The sequence below is a fragment of the Scatophagus argus genome, chromosome 2, assembly GCF_020382885.2.
Source record: "Scatophagus argus isolate fScaArg1 chromosome 2, fScaArg1.pri, whole genome shotgun sequence".
Taxonomy (NCBI): Eukaryota; Metazoa; Chordata; class Actinopteri; family Scatophagidae; genus Scatophagus; species Scatophagus argus.
Genome location: NC_058494.1, coordinates 2,000,162 through 2,017,618, shown reverse-complemented (window position 1 = coordinate 2,017,618; position 17,457 = coordinate 2,000,162). Strand labels below are relative to the sequence as shown.

Sequence of the window (17,457 nt, the reverse complement as noted above, 5' to 3'; positions counted from 1 at the left end):
AACGTTAAATTAAAAACGCTGGAACGGAATTTGAGAACTACAAGGTCCTGTTTTTTTTCCAGGTTATGAATCCAGTCCTGCAAATTATACACCAATACACAAAGACAAAGTCTTGTTTTCATATTGTTTATCCAGTTAACAAAATATATTTTTAAAGTACCAGTTTTGTAAAGAAGAGAAAAAAAGTACCCAAAAGTCACATCTGACTGAAGTTTAAAGCTAGCGTGCAAAAAATAATACTTAAAAGTAAAAGGGAAAGTCACGCATATGAATAGTACTTGATAAATGTTTGATATTAAATGTACTGAAGTATTAAAGGCAATTTTCTGGCAATAAATGTACTTAAGGATCAAAAGTAGAGGTGAAGATAATAACACATATAATTACATCTACCGTATACTGTCATTGACATGCCCAATAATTACATTTTTCTTGTTTAGCTGAAAGGGAGGGGGGCACAGACTGGTTGCCAGTCAGAAGTGCTCAGATCAGGACTTGAACCCACAACCCTCTGAGGTAACATTGCTAACTACTGCGCCACTATGCCACCCCTACATGCCATCAGTGGAGAATAATAAAAACACTGGACGTTACCAGTTAAATACCCCCATGTGTTAATTTTTAAATGTATAATGTAAACTTCCCCTTGCTAAAACATGTCCACAGTATCCTTAGTGGGAATCTAAGGCCTTTACTAGTAGCTACAGTACAAGACTTCATCCTTGTTTTAACCAGACTTTATTTCATGGTGTGTTCTGGGTTTGTTTTCACTATTTGAATGCAACGTCACAATGACAGCAGATGATAGACATGTGATAGAATGGACATGTGGGATTACATTTCAGTGTCTTGACTTAAAACCATCAGCTTGTTTCTGCAGAAAGTCCAAGTAAAAGTGCAAGTCCTTATTTTGGTGAATGGAGTCTAAGTGCAGTCCAAGTCTCGAGTCGACAGCTCTGATTCGAGGCCTCATGATTTTTTTTCCCTTTCAACCTCAAATTTCAAATTAAAACTGAAACATGTCAATATACTCAAAACTTTTCTTCTTGTTCCTCGGGTTAGAATGTTTGAGCTTTGCCATGTAGATTGATGTACCGGTATGTCAAGAGTCTGACGGTAGAAACGATCCTGGTCCAATATTCATCAAGTGTGATGTGGAAACTTGAAGCCTCAAGTGCACATACATGGAGAATTGACTTTACAGTGTAGTAAGAGACAGCTTGTGAAATAAATAAAATATGTTTACATATCTGTACATTCGGTGCCATTTTAAAGATTTTAATGTGGTGAGCAGAGCAGGACTTTCAGTCACAGTGGCCATGGCTAGTGTTTGCCCTCTATTTCGCTTAGATGCCCTTCTAAAAATTGTATATCCATCAGCCATCTATGCCCTCTCCTATAAAGGTACACCATGGACTGGTAATGACAGGTCAACAACTAGCACGTGGTATGACAAATAAAGTTGCAACCCTCTGACAGTCAAGCTCTTGTTTTTAACATTTGTGATTCATATATGTCTCTCCAGGAGTGATGAGAAGGCGAAATGGGTCACAAGCTACTTCCATCATCAGCTGTGCATAAGGGCACTTGAAAGAGAACATTCACTGAACATGCTCAAGTTTTTCGGTGAACAGCGACTAATGAATTAATGAATGTGATGCATAATTGTATGGCATCCAAGTGAAATTCTTCATAGGGGTAATCATAGCACAGAAGCTCAAGTTTATTGCAATTCAGATGATGTATAGCCTAATGAAGGCTCTCAGTCAGAAATAGCATCTGATTATTAATTAATGTATAATATGAATGGATGAATGAATAATCCCAAACTAAGTGTCATATGCCGACTACATAGTGTGCATGTCTGTCTCACAATCGGACTGCACCCAGCTGTTGTTTTGAAAAGTGTGAATTAGTAAAATTCTCAAGGTGGAAGTAGTCTCTCACTTTAGTGTGGCTGCAGTGATACCAAGTTCTAGCACATCACAATATCACATTTTAGCGTCCTAACTGAGGTTTCAGTGAGTGTACTGATAGCCCTAGACTCAAAACCTATTCCTAAATATGAATTAGAAATAAATTAGTATATGATAAGAATGTGTTTTATCTCTCTAGTAGTGTCACACTATCTATTAAAAAGCCATTAATGCTTTTAGACATGAATCAGTCTAAGTGAAATCAAAACCATGTTTTTTCTCTTACTGCCTTGATACTCTGGAATGTGGCCTCAAAAAATACCACACTGCAGACCAAAGTGGCCTTGCCCTTTTAATTATGAATTTCCAGGCTTGATGGTAATTGTATTTTTTTCTGTGAAAACTGTGTCAGACAGATTTTTTTGTAAACCTTATGTGGAGGGTATCTTTAACAATGGATCACATGACTGTGACAAAGTGACAAATCCAGAAAATTTACATGCCCTCAATATAAAGAGAGCTGTTCATGTGATGTGCAATGATGAGGACATCACTATCAGCTCTTAATTTCTGCCGCTCCTATGGACAGAAATGACCAAGCACATCAGCAATTTTTCATCAAATCTTTTTAAAGCTACCCTGATACAGTAACTACAGGCATAAACCCTCAGAGATCCTTTCAATGTCATGGAATGATTTTCATGATTTTACCAATATTTTCCAAAGTGAATCCAAAGATCAACAGAGTAACACTAAATGTGAAATGCTGACCTGATGACTAAATGCTGTTGAAGATCAGACATATCTATCCACAATAATATGAACACCTAAACAGTTTATGGTCATAAAATAGCCTTGGCTGGTTGTGCTGCTGTCCTGATTGCATCATACTGGAGGCCATATTGGAGGCTGTTCATGTTAATCTGTCCCCTCAGGTACATACTGGGGATAAATGAGGCAGATTTGTCCATGTGCAACCTGCTCTACTTGGTGGTGTGCAGAGCCTGGTGCCTGATGAGGTTGCTTAGGAAGGAAAACTTCTTGCCACACTTGGAGCAATCAAACTTCTTCTCCCCAGTGTGGACACTCTGGTGGACTTTCAGGTTGGTAGAGGTGGAGAACTGCTTCCCACATTGGGGGCAGGGGAATGGCCTCTCTCCGGTGTGGACCATCTGGTGGCGCTTAAGGCTGCAGACTTGGCCAAAGCGCTTTCCGCACTGGACACACTGGTAAGGCTTCTCTCCAGTGTGGACACGCTCATGGATGCGTAGCTGGCACTGGTGGGCGTAGCGACGCGAACAGAAGGTGCAGGCGTAGGGTAGGCAAGGCTGCTGGGACTGTGCTGACCCAGACTCCTGATTCTGACTGCTACACACTTGATAAAGGTGGTTTTGACTGGACAAGTGGACATTGTCTAATGGCTGGATTCCAGGCCAAGAATACTGAGTTTGCTGTTGCTGGGAGTCCACTGTATCCATGGTAACAGAAGGGTTATTAAAGGTAGAAATTTGATTACTGTAGACGGCACTGCCTTCAAACATCACTTCACTGGGCGCCTCGTTGATCTGAAGACGCAGCAGTGGCTGATACTGTGCCCTCACAGTGGCGTTGCCCTGACCTGTAAGAGGTGTCCCTTTGTCAGCTCCATCATTTCCACTTTGTCCTGCCAACAACGTCCCACTGCAGCGGTTCTGGGCTGCATGTGGAGGTGAGTTGATCACAATGATGTCAAGTTTAGACACAGGGCTTCCCTGGACCATGTCACACAGAGGTCTTTTAGAAACAGTGGGGACTCTAGAGGCAGGATTTGTCCCCATTTGGCTAAACGATGAGTCTCCTGCTCCAGTGTCTGCTGAGTATGTGGAACAAGATGGCCTCTCAGCATTTTCAGTCTGGATTCTGTCCTGCCATCCCAGCAGCGTTTGGGAAGGACTGTTTTTCTCTGAGGTGTCACCTGATGAGCCCACAGCAGAGAAAACATAATGAGAAAAAAATGTACTGTCATAAAAATTGTGAGAAAATTCTGAAAGTCATGCCATTCATGAGAAGGACGTGGACATAACAAAGATATTTTGAGGTTTATTGTATGGTACATTTATTGTGAAAATAATCCTTGTAGGCTGATTTTGATCAAAATGTTGAACTAATGGCTTAAAGTACAGATATGAAATGTAAGTAATATGTCATTTCTACTTAATGGGATCCAGTATGCTACAACACACATTGCTGGATCTCAACCTCCCTTTAAACTGTCACAGATTCATCCTGCATTGTAAAATGAATTTTTAATGTTGTTATTGTCACTGGTTGGAGACCTTTGCAGAAGTGATGGATAAGGATGAAGCTTCAACAATTATTCTATTATTTTAATGATTATTTTGTACAGTGGGCATCCACTCCTTTTGCCTTGAAGGGTCTGAACTAGGATTGCAAGATCTCTTAGTTGACCAATTTCCTGCACAAAGTTTCATTCTATCTGCTATGCTCAGAATATAAAAAATAAATAATAATGAGGGATCCTACATAATTAAAGAGCAATTTTACCTCACAAAAAAATAAAACAGGATTTTATTTTGCTGAGAAGTTGTTGTCCAAAAACTATTAATACATCAGTCACGCTGTTGCACTGGGTGACACGGTGCTTCTTTATACGAGAATTATGTCCTTCATCTTCTTAGCTTATTTGGACTTGATGACACATACACTGTCCCGCTGCCACAAATACTCACTAAAGCACCAAATGTGCATTAATCCACTGCTGAAAATAGTCGCCAACAAATGCACTTTTTCTCCCATTTGAGTGATGTTTGATAAAAAGTACAATGAGCAGCTGTTTTACGAAATTACTTTCTTTTCTGTTAAAAAAATGCAATATTTGTGGGGTTTAAAATTAATGAGGCTTGTGGCCACAGACAGGAAAGATCACAAGACAAGAACATCACAGAACAGCTGAGTAGGTGAACATAGATAGCCTGCTGATGGTTAGAATTTGGTGAAAATAAAGCATTGTCACTACTGTTTGGAGAGTGAGTGTATGATGTTGCTTGGTGCAGGTTGAAGAGGCTGAATGGTATTTCCACCACAGGAAACAATGTGACAGAAGAACAGATTGATACCTTGCACTTCATCCATCTCTTCCTCCTTGCTCTGAGGGCTGCTCATGTTTGTCACATATCCCTGGCCCTGGAAAGAGGAGGGAGGCGTTTAGCTGACACAGTAATATTTCAAATAGATAGAGATTAGATATTTGTGGTCCGGTTCATTTAGTCACTTCATCGAGAATATTTGTTCACTTTGTTCAACTGCAGCAGAGAACCGTATGACAATACTGCTTCCACTAAAACAGGAAGTAATACATTATATGACACATTGAAACTCTTTATTTTTTTTCAATCACTGTCTTGTTTATACGACATTGCATGTACACATAAGTACAAATATAGGCTGAAATTTCCATCTCCTCTTTGGTGAGCTCAAAGCTCTGATTAACAGAAGACATTTAAATGGTTAACCGTGCATTTACATGTTGGAAATGACATAACGAATCTGCAAGAATGAGAGACAGCAGGTCTGAGTGTAAAAGCAGTCCGTACAGAGCTCAATGACGGTGGAAAACCAAGCTTTTAAACAGAATCCAAACAGTGAGCATGCCACAACTGCTCACATACAGCATCAATGTCCTCATGCTGTATTTATACAGTATCACAACTAGGGATGCGAGGTATTCTCAGTGAGTAACAGGCAATAGAATAGGCGTAAGATAAAATAGGTGTAATTAGCCGATAAAGGCTTTAAAGTTAAATATCAGCATCGGCCAAATGGAAATGCTGATATGACAGGCTGATAAGAGGATCCTTGAGTTATGCACACGATGCAAACCGCTGACTGAGTACTTTTATTATATTGCCTATTTTGAAAAGCAATATATGCATCTGCCAGTGGACCATCACAGTAAGAATAGGCACAATATTATGTTAATTTATCTATGGAAGACTTGATGTTCTCCGCAATTAAATGGAAAACGTGTATATTGGCATCAACAGAGAAGTTAAAAAATACTGTCATGAATCCCATACTGTGTTATTGCACATCCTTAACTGTGATCATACTTGGTGATACTACCAGTCATAAGTTTGGACATGCCTTATTCAGTGTTTTTTCTTTATTTCTATTGTTTCTAACATTGTATATTAATACTGAAGACACTGAAATTATGACAGAACAAATACGGAATTAATTAGTCGACAAAAACATGTTAAATAACCCAGAATATGTTTTATATTTTCGATTCTTCAAAGTAGCCACCTTTTGCTTTGATGACAGCTTTGCACGCTCTCGGCGTCCTCTCAGTCAGCCTCATGAGGTGGTCAACTGGAATGGTTTTCCAACAATCTTGAAGGAGTTCTCAGAGGTATTGAACACTTGTTGGCTGCTTTTCCTTCACTCTCTGGTCCAACTCACCCCAAACCATCTCAACTGGAATTAGATCGGGTGATTGTGGAGGCCAGGTCATCTGATGCAGCACTCCATCACTCTCCTTCTTGGACAAATTGCCCTTACATAACCTAGAGGTGTGTTTGCAGTCATTGTCCTGTTGGAGAACAAATGATGTTCCCAAGCACAAACCAGATGGGATGGCATGTTGCTGCAAAATGCTGTGCTGTGCCCTCAGTTTTGACTAAGGCAAAGCAAAGCAGCCCCACACCATCACACCTCCATGCTTCACACTGAGAACCACACATTCAGGAACCGTCCATTCACCCTGTCTACGTCCAACAAAGACAGAGGAGTTGGAACCAAAGATCTCAAATTTTGACTGATCAGAGCAAAGGACAGTTTTCCACTGATCTAATGTCCATTCCTTGTGCTTCCTGGCCCAAGAAAGTCTCTTCTGCTTGTTGTTCTCCTGAAGTAATGGCTTCTTTGCCACAATTCGACCATGAAGGCCTGACTCAGGCAGTCTCCTCTGAACAGTGGATGCTGAAATATGTCTGCCACTTGAACTCCGAGAAGCATTTATGTGGGTTCTAATCTTAGGTGCTGAGACTGGTAATTTCAATAAACTTGTCCTCTGCAGCAGAGGTAGCTCTTTGTTTTCATTTCCTGAGATGGTTCACATGAGTTTCATTACAGCATTTGACGCTTTTGGCGACTGTACTTGAGGATACATTAAAAATTCTTGAGATTTTTCAGACTGACTGACCCTCATTTCTTAAAGTAATGATGGCCTGTCTTTTCTCGTTACTTAACTGAAGGTTTCTTGCCATAATATGGATTTGTACTGTAGTTGTAGTAGCACTAATAGGGCTACTGACTCTGTACCCACCCTCCCTCTGCACAGGACAGCTGATGGTCTAAAGCACATTAAGAAGGCAAGAAATGGCACAAATTAACTCTTGACAAAGAGTGAATTGAAAACTGTTCCAGGTGACTCCCTCATGAGTCCGATGAAAGAATGCCATCAGTGTGCAAAGCTGTCATCAAAGCTAAATGTGGCTACTTTGGACAAAGTGAAATATAACTACTCTATACTCTGGGTTAACACTTTTTATTTACTATATAATTTGTTATGTGTCCTTTCATAGTTTGGATATCTTCAGTATTAATGTACAATGTTGAAAATAATAAAAATAATAAAAAAAACGGATGAGAGGAGTTCTCCTACAGCCTGCATCACTGATAGCCTATAAACCTTGTCCTAAAGCCTTAATTAATGACACCTCAGGTGTGCGTTTCCGTGTAACTCCTCATTATGTTTCATTGTTTATGATAATACAGAAGTCAAGATTATGACTGTGTACACCAGAGAAATTGGATCTCTTGTTTGATTCCTGATGTAAAGTGTATGTAAGTAGATGTAGTAGTCATGAATGAAGGTTAAAAATAAAGGGAGGATGACAGCTGTTCTGATGATTGCCATGGCTGTCGAAGGGTTTTCGTCTTTGTTTCTCTTGCACTGTAACAGAAAAATATTGGTATCGAACTGAATATGTACAAGAATGTAATAAGTGCTCTCATCATCACTGCATTACATGCTGTATTTTGTGTCATTCACTGAAATGAGTGTTCAGTGAGGAGGAGCAGTGGCTTCCATACTGGCTCTCCATTGCTGTTATGATGAAACCTGTTGTGCCATACTTTGATGTTAATATAATTTTCCAACCCTCATCTAGCTGTTCATGCGTTACTGATGTCAAACCATGGCGAGTGAGCAGCTAACCACCTCCCTCGTCACATGCCTTTTCACCTGCCAGTCATCTTTATGCAGCCTATTCCAATATGTCATACCCCCTGATACTGCTCAATGAACCACATAGTAGGTAGAACATGAGATTTAAAACTTGTTGAAAGTTATAATCCTCAAGTTTCTATTATTTCATTATTCCATTTTTAAAACGATTAATTGTCAGTACATTTAGTGCAACAGTCATTCAATGTATTTCACAGCTGCCACTAATGATTATTTTCATCATCAATTAATCATTTAATCTAACAAATGTCAACAATTGCAAAGAATGCTGATTACAATGTCCCAAAGTGATGTCTTCTGATTGCTTTTTTTAACTCAACAGTCCAAAATCCAAAGACCCTTCATTTATTATAATAAATGACAAACAAAAGCAACAAATCCTTACATTTAAGAGGCTGGAACCTGAAAATGTTAAACATTTTTCTTTAAAAAAATAATTGAAACAAATAATCAATAATCAAAATAATCTGTAACTAATTTCTTTTAAATCAACTACTGGAGGCAGCCCTTTACATTCCATCATGCTCTGTATGGTTATTAGCATAGTCTGCCATCCCTGCACTACTCCAAGGACAGAGCTGCTGCTTGTACTCTCACAGTATCACATTTGATTTTGATTACTGCTTTTTTTGTCTGCTCTACATTTTATTTTATCTTGTCCTAGTCAGAGTAAAAAAATCTCTGTTAAGTCTTTAAAAAATAGGCGTCAGCATTAAAAGTGAAACTGTTAACTGTGTAAAGGAAAAAAAAGTCTCGTCTAACTCCACCCTGGCTGTAAAACTTTGGTACTGTGCTGCGGGACGCCTGTTCTTTGTGTTCAGTGCTGGATCTTCTGGTGCCTCTTGAGGTTGCTGGGATGGGAGAAGCGTCGGTTGCAGATGGAGCAGCTGAAGGGCCTCTCCCCGGTGTGCACGTTTCGGTGGATGTCCAGCTGGCTCTGGCACACAAAGCTTTTGCCACACAGCGAGCAGGCGTAGGGCTTCTCCCTGGTGTGCCTTGCCATGTGCTTCTGCAGGTCAGACTCCAGGAAGAAGCGCTTGGTGCACCTGGTGCAGCCGTATGGGCGCTCCATGGTGACGGCGTGGTAGAAAGCCATGTGGAAGCGGCTGGTGAAGGGTTTCTGGTGGCTGGCAGGGCGGTGCAGGGTCGCGCTGTGTGCATCACTGGAGATAGTTCCACCGCCGGATGTTCCTGGAGTGAGAACTGATCCTACCTGCAGAGAGGACTTCTTGGGTCCTGCTGACTCCAGTCCCACTACATCACACTGAATGATGGGTGATGTAGTTTGTTCATGTGTGTCTCTCCCTGTCTGGTCTGACCACTCATACTCCTCCCCCTCCTTGTCTGACCTCCCCCCTCCATCAATGACTATCACCTCTGACTGGGAGGATTTGGAGGCGTCTAAAGCAACCTCATTAACTTTTCTGGCATCCGTTTCACCATGACAGCCAGCTGGCACAGTGCCCTTGTGTGACATCATGTAAGAGTTCAGTGGTTCACTGTCCCCTGCTCTGACATCACTTCCTGTTAGCTCCAGCTGGGAACTGTGGGTAGTGTCGCTGTTGCTTTCAGTTTCAGCTGTCCTGCCGACAACAAAGGTGACGATGTCAGATCCACTGACCTCCGTTTCGCTGCGGCATCTGGCCTGCCGGCCGTCACTGGCTTCCTTCGAGGTGGCGTTTGGTGATGTGTTGATGGTGTCGTCTTTGCCTCTGCTGCTGATGCAGGCGTCCACTGGCACCTCGTGGATGGAGGCTCCGGTCTCCACTGCTCCCTCAACTTTGACTATCAGGAGTTCCCCCTCCTCCTCCGGCTCTGCTGGCTGAGGGGACAAACTGATTAAAAAAGTGTTTCACATGTTTTTGAACTTGAGTACAAACTGTTCCTGCCCACAATAACCACAATATAAAAAAAATACAAGAATAAACCAATGACATGTATAAAGATGGACGACATGTTTCGGCTTCCTCCCGCTGTACAAAAGCAAAGCCAAAATATTCCAGATAGGAGTGCTGCCATCTTGTTCTGTTGACATAATTTATAGCCAGAGTCTGTGCAGTAATGATCAGGTAGCAGAGCTGTGGTAACAAGGCCCTTTGTTATTACATTATACTTTTATCCAAAGCAACTTAAAAAAACACAAGTTTCAGTACAATACAATTAGAATAGAGGAGAATTAAAGCATTAACTGTGTTAAGTGCACAAAGCAATAGCATAAAGACATAGGTGGATGAATTTGGTGTAGAAGAACCTGACTGGGTTGAGCCCCGACCTCAATCTGATCCAGCACCTTTGGGAGGAACTGGAACAGAGATTACGAGCCAGGCCTTTTCATCCAGTATCAGTGCCTGACCTCACAAATGCTCTACTGCATGAATGGGCAAAAAAAAAAAAAAAAAAAAAAGTTTTGTGGAAAGCGTTCCCAGAAGATTGGAAGCTGCTATAATTGCAAAGGGGGGAACCAACTTTATCCCAACACTTTTGTCTATGTGTACTTCAGCATGACAAGAACTACCTAAAATAAAAGAAACCATGTCTGGGAAAAATGTATTTAACATGTATTTTGAGTTTTAGTTTGGCCCATGTCCCATCTGCTAACATGAAGGGGGAGGAGTTTATGACCCATACTGGAGCCAGCCAGTAGCGATCACTTTTGGGGAGCTTTCAAGTCATCCATCTTTATATACAGTCGATAGAATAAACCTGCTGCATATACTTTTATTTGAAATAATAATAATCTATGATTAAGTTAAAAGGTGTTACATATGGTAGATATGTACTGTTATCAACAATAGCACTGCCACAATGTGGAACCATCAGACCCTAACTGTGCCAGCTACACACACTAAACTTATCCCAGTAAAGCAAGCGCTCATTTATCAAAGCAGGTCGCAATTAACAACAAATATCCAATAATTAACAGTTAACAACAATTAAGAATATTAACGTAAAACAGAAGCACAATAAGTATTAAAACACACAGATATTAATTTTATGTGCCAATTAAAATACTAAAATAAATTGAGAAAACAACAATAGAACAAGCTTACAAGTGAGATACAACAGGACAAGGCCCAGTGAATGAACAACATGAAGCACAGGCTCCGCGCTGCTTTCATTTAAGTAGGCCTCACCTCAGTAGCATGATCAAGAAAATATCTTTAAAATGGAGCAAACTATATTACTTTTGACTCATATAATTTAAATTAAGCAAAGTTAAGTAGGCTCACATGACAGTCAAAAACAAAGGCAGTAACAGCTGTTTTGGAGCTCAAAGCTATACACATTTCTACTGTGCATCTGAAATGGTTTTTGAAGAAAAAAAGTATAATTACCACATTAAAATTCTTAAAATGGCACCTATCTCTTCTGTGAAAATTCCAGAATTTATGAATACACAAATATTTCACAAATAATCAGTCTAACCATGCTGATTGGAGGAAAATCACTCCATCACTTGCATGTGCTTAATATTAGACCAGAGAATGTACCTCGTAAAATCTGATTTTCAATAAACCCAAAGAAAATTTGCACTTTGAGCAATGAATGTGAAAACAGCCTTGATGGCCATCCACACCCAGAGTAATCGTCCAGTGAACACAGTATTAAAAATCATTCAAACTCAAGAGGTCCACGCTGTAACAGTAACAGTCGAAGCATGATATGATTGGGATCTCTTTCAAAACAATTTGATGAATGACAGAAATGCTGACAGCCAATCCAAATCCATCTGTGTAGCGCTTATAATATTGGTTTCTAATTGTAGCTGACCTCATTTATGTAAGCTAATTGATGCGATAAGGAAAAACTTTTTTTGATGTTCTACTTCTTGCACTCATTCTTGAATACTGTGGTGTACAACTAATTAAAAAGTTAAATAGACTAAGGTAATATTAGACTGAAAATTACACATTTTACCTGAGACACAACAGAAATCTTTCTGTCTATGAAATATAGAAAAATGTCAAAAATGCTCATCACAATTTTCCAGTTCTTCTTTTGTCCAACCAGCAGTACAAAACCCAAAAGCAGCTAGTCCTTAAGAAGATGGAACCAGCAAACATTTGACATTTTTAAACATTCCTGGATAGAAAAAAGAATAAAAACACATTTTTGGCAGGAACAACTCAGAACATCTGAACAGGATCGTCATGAATCGACTAATTCATTTAATTTTATTTGTCCCTGCGGAAAATTTATCATAGACACCATAAAATACAGACTCACAGTACACAGAATCAGGAACATACCACATCACAAAATAAATGAAACAGGAATACATTGAGTTAAGACAAAAAAACCTGGTCTATCGCTTAGAACTTTGAATTTTAGAATTTTCAATATTTCTGCATAAAAATGACACAAAAATGACTCATCAGTGGATTTTCACACTTTTCCTGAAAGTAGTAGAACCCAATCAAACAAATGAGACAGAAATATAATACTTTTGCATTTATATATTCAAAAAAATGTAACCATTAGTGCATATCTGTGAGTTGCAAAAGTACGTGCCCCAGTATCTGGTGTGACCCCTCTGTGCAGCAATAACAGCAACTAAACATCTCCGGTAACTGCTGATCAGTTGTCCGCAAAGGCTTGGAGGAATTTTAGCCCATTCCTCAGTGCTGGTGGGTTTCCTCACATGAACCGCTTGTTTCAGGGCCTCCCCAACATTTCAGCTGCATTAAGGTCAGGACTTTGACTTGTCCATTCCAAAATGTTAATTTTGTTCTTCTTTAACCATTCCTTTGTTGAACAAATTGTGTGCTTGGGGTCTTCTTGCTGCATGACCCAGTTTCTCCTGAGATTCAGCTCACGGATAGATGTCCTGACGTTTTCCTTTAGAATTCTGTGGTATAATTTAGAATTCACTGTTCCATCAAAGATGGCAAGTCATTCTGGCCCAGATGCGGCAAAACAGTCCCAAACAAGGATACTGCCACCCCGCATGTTTCAACAACGGGATGAGGTTCTGATGCTGGAATGCAGTGCTGTTTTTTCTCCAAACATGACGCCTCTCATTTAGACCAAACAACTCTATTTTGGTCTCATCTGCCCACAACACATTTTCCCAATAGTCCAAATGATGTTTAGCAAACTGGTTCTTTTTGGAGAGCACTGGTTTTTCTCCTTGCCATTCTGCCATGCACATGATGGTTGTTCAGTATTCTCCTGATGGTGGATTCATGAACATCAGCGTTAGCCTTCAGTTTCTTGGCGGTCACCCTGGGTTCCTCTGTCACCTCTCAGACTATTACACGTGTAGCATTGTTGGTTGACCACTCCAGTGGCCTTGAATCTCCTCCATTTGTGCACAATCTGTCTGACTGTGCATTTGTGCAGTCCAAACAAGCGATGGTTTTTTAACTTGAGCAACAACAGCTCTTTTTCTGAGATCCTTAGAAAGCTCCTTTGTCCTTCCCACACACACTTCCACAAACATGTGCTGTGAAGATCAGACTTTGACTCCCTGTTTTTTTTCTGGCCTTCAAATTAACAACTAATCCGGGAGAGTCACCTACTTTTGCAACTCATAGATATGTAATATTGGATAGTTTTCCTGAATATACAAATGCACAAGAATATTTCTGTCTCATTTGTTTGATTCGGTTCTCTTTGTCTACTTTCAGGAAAACCTGCTGATGTTTTGGATCATTTGTATGCAGAAATAGAGAAAATTGTAAAGAGGTCACTCTTTAGACTTTTAAGCAGCACTGAATGGAGTAGGGCAGTTGATTAATTACATCCAAGACTTTTGAATACCTTCTAAGGATGCTGTTTTTGGAGGAAGTGCTTTGCTAAACTCAAAAGACTTTAAGTCTTTCAGATACCCTGGTAAAATACTAATTAACTTTTAAAACAATCAAGATTTGACTAAATGACCATAAAGCACTGCAGCCGTACTGTAAAATAAACTATTTTGTAATGTAAAATAAATTATTTTCTAATGACTGATATGTCTTTCACATACACTATCACTGTGTTACCATGGGATATATTTCACTAATATAACAACTTAATAGAACACCACTTTATGTAATTCCAGCAGTTGATGTCACACTAAATGTCTTGGTAGTCTGAAGAATTGTATCTTATCAATTTCCTTTCAATAAATGAACAAATATTTCATTTTATCAGGCCATGCTCAGTTCTTGTCAAGTGTAGAAAGCCTGCTTTTCCCCTAAAAAACTGTTAGAGATAATAAGCCCTGAAGTCAAAGGAAATTGTAAAAGAACAGGCTGCCAAAGATGGGATTTCTGCCCCTGAAGTCCCCACTACAACACTTGGCAGAGGCTCAGTAATGATGGCACTATGAATAACAGTATTGGGGCTTGAATGTGTCTAATTTGGAAATGATTTCACTGTGATTAAACTCGTCCCTGTACGATGCCATTTCTTGTACTACTACTTTTTTTCATCTAGACCTACAACAATTTGTTGATTAGCTGACAGACAGAAAGCATATCAAAAAGTAACTTTAAAAACAGAAAAAGAAATATGAAGATGCCAGTCTGGGAAATTCTGATGAGCATTTTTCAATTTTCACATTTTATAGACCAAAGAATTAATCAATTGTGAAAATAATGAGCTTTGTTACGTGTGTTAGTGATAGCGCAAATCTTACTGTATCTTTCTTCAGCTTGGTGCAGCATCATTAACAAACTGGCCCATGCAGCTATGGAACCAGGACACATGGTTGCCAAAGTATGCTGTAACTACAATTCCAGCTTAAAAAAAAAACACTCAAACTGACAGTGTTCGATTGATAGTGTTAGGGCTACAACTAATGAGATTTAGTAACAGTAATGAGTCACAGGTGGATGGCTTACTATCATTACTGCTCAATCTTTTGATTTTTTTTTTTTTTTATCCATGAATGTATTTAATCCATAAGACATATTAAACACCCCTGTCACAGTTTCTCAGAGTCCAGGGAGGAACCTTTAAATGTCTTGTTTTGTGCCATTAATCCATTATCAGTACTGTTGCTTATTATTTTTATCTGCTCTGACAGCTGACTCAGTTTGCACAAGACCCTGATTGTACTGAACATGATATGTCAACTCATTAAACTATATTTACATTCAGTGGTGGTATGGAGAAAAAAAGACACCTTGGTTGGATGCAATCAGCTGCTATGTCAATGTCAGACATGTTGCAATCTTACACACAGGGACCCTATATAAAGCTAGGGTTTGTGGTTGTGGTGCATTGTGGGATAGCTACCTCAGTTTTGGTGGTGGTCACAACCTCCTGATCAGGATCCTGGTCCAGGTCGATGGGCTGGTTCTTCTGAACAGTCTGCTGGGCCCCTGGACCTCGGTTCAGAAACCTGGTCCTGCCCTGAAGAGAAGGGCCTCATGGAACATTTGAAGGATAATAATTAGCTACTAATTACTACAACCAAACTCAATGTATCTCTGTGTTCAATAAGGGGCACAGCCGGTTAGTGACACAGAATACAGAATTCTACACTACTGAACACACAGTTTAGATCTTGTGTTACAGCCAGTTTACAGTCATTACTATAATCTCACACGAGAATATAAAGACACACACAGACACTTTCTCACTATGTTGCTAAAAGTTGGAACTTCAGTCTCCACTAACATTGCCTTGATCTCCTCTTTTAAACAGGTCTCTTCTAAATAACATATTGCTTGTTCCATGGCTGTTTCTGACTAAATCCTCATCCGCAGTCAAGAACAAAACACATTCCAAAAGTGATCCTTGTGCTATTACACTTTTTTGTCACTAAAAGTACAGAAACATGGAACTTCTTGATAGTCTAAGAAATATATTTTACATTACAGCTGGTCATTTAATATACTGTTAAATATTGACTGGCACCACTTCTGTGACTGAACATGGTGGGAATAATGACAAGGTCTGTTATACCTCTTTGTAAATATATGCCTATTGTGAATATGATGCCAGCAACACATTTCAAACAAGTTTGTACAGGGATAACAAAAAACTGGAAAAGTCATGTGCTGCTCAAATACCACCTATTTCCATAAGTAAACAGGTTCACTGGTAACAGGTGATAGCACCGTGAATGAATATGAAAGGTGCTTCCTTGAAATGGTAAGTGGTTCACAAGCAAGAACGGGTCGAGATTCACCACGACCACAACACACGGTTGAATGGCGGTATTACTGCATGGGCTAACAACTTTTAAATTTTTCTGACTGATTTCCAATATCTTCCACCAGAATGAATTAATCTATAATAAAAATACTATCTAACATGATATTGTGACCCAACCACAGGACACGCGGTCAAACAGGACACTTTCTGAACAGATGTTGTTCATTAATGCAGTTTTTAATGTAGCATAAATGAAATTTATATGTCGGAGATCGGTCTCAAAAATCTATGAATAGAGCTGAGAGAAAAAAAAAAAATCTTTTTTTAGTATCATTTAGGTGAACAGCTGAGAAAAGCTTTATAGATCATGCGGAGTTCACCTACATGTACTGAGGCTTACTAACACATTTTGGGCACATTTCTGAGCGGAGTTTGTGTTAACGACTACTAAGGTTATCGGTGTTATCTGTCGGAGCTACATACCGGCCAGTGAGTCCCTGTTCTGCCGGTTGAGGAGGCGCACCCCTGGGAAGCGGCTGCTAATGGAGCCCTCTGCTCCCTTCATTCTCTCCGCTCGATACCTGGCAATCTGCAGCTCCAGCAGTTTGATTTTCCTCCGTAGGAACTCGTGCTCCTTCTGGCTCCGGGACATTTCCAGCTGAACCACCGCGTATCCGTCGTCTACAACTTTACAAATTTCGGCAACAGCCGCGTTAGCCAGAACCTCCATGATGGACGCAATTTGAGAATGGAAGTCAACTGAAATCGACATTGTCGCCGTCACCACTCGTTCTTCTAAACGAAGAAACGTATTTTGTCGTAACAACAAGACTACTGGTTCTAAAAACGTTCAAAAACCTTTCAGTACTAACTAAAACGCATAGCTAGCTAGAGATATAGAGCTGTAAAAGCTGTTGATATGATGGCTGCACGGAAGCTACAATTCTGGCAGAATTTCTTTCCACTAGAAACAGTGAATACAACACAATAGCGCCCCCTGTGTTCAGGAGCACGCACACGTGAGCGAAATAGACATCATTCATTTTTCTACTCAAGGTTTTTTTTTGACACCAGTATCAAATGGGTGTGAAGATCATCATGCTAATATTACAATAGCTGTCAAGTTTGGAAAATCAAAAAATGTCCCTCCGCACATGTGCTCCACGAGCCAATCATAACACTGGGATGCCATGAGACTCT

General features: G+C 39.8%; 1 protein-coding gene across 1 annotated transcript; it reads right to left on the bottom strand.

Annotated features, from left to right (window-relative positions):
* Positions 1-721: 721 nt before the first annotated feature.
* Positions 722-17,256, bottom strand: LOC124053255 (zinc finger protein 271-like). The gene is made up of 6 exons (XM_046378319.1): positions 16,741-17,256; positions 15,394-15,524; positions 8,991-9,988; positions 6,622-6,682; positions 5,033-5,099; positions 722-3,870 (listed from the first exon to the last, which is right to left on the bottom strand). The coding sequence occupies exons 1-6, from the start codon at positions 17,027-17,029 to the stop codon at positions 2,900-2,902; spliced, it is 2,517 nt and encodes an 838-aa protein (XP_046234275.1). The 5' UTR covers positions 17,030-17,256; the 3' UTR covers positions 722-2,899.
* Positions 17,257-17,457: the final 201 nt, after the last annotated feature.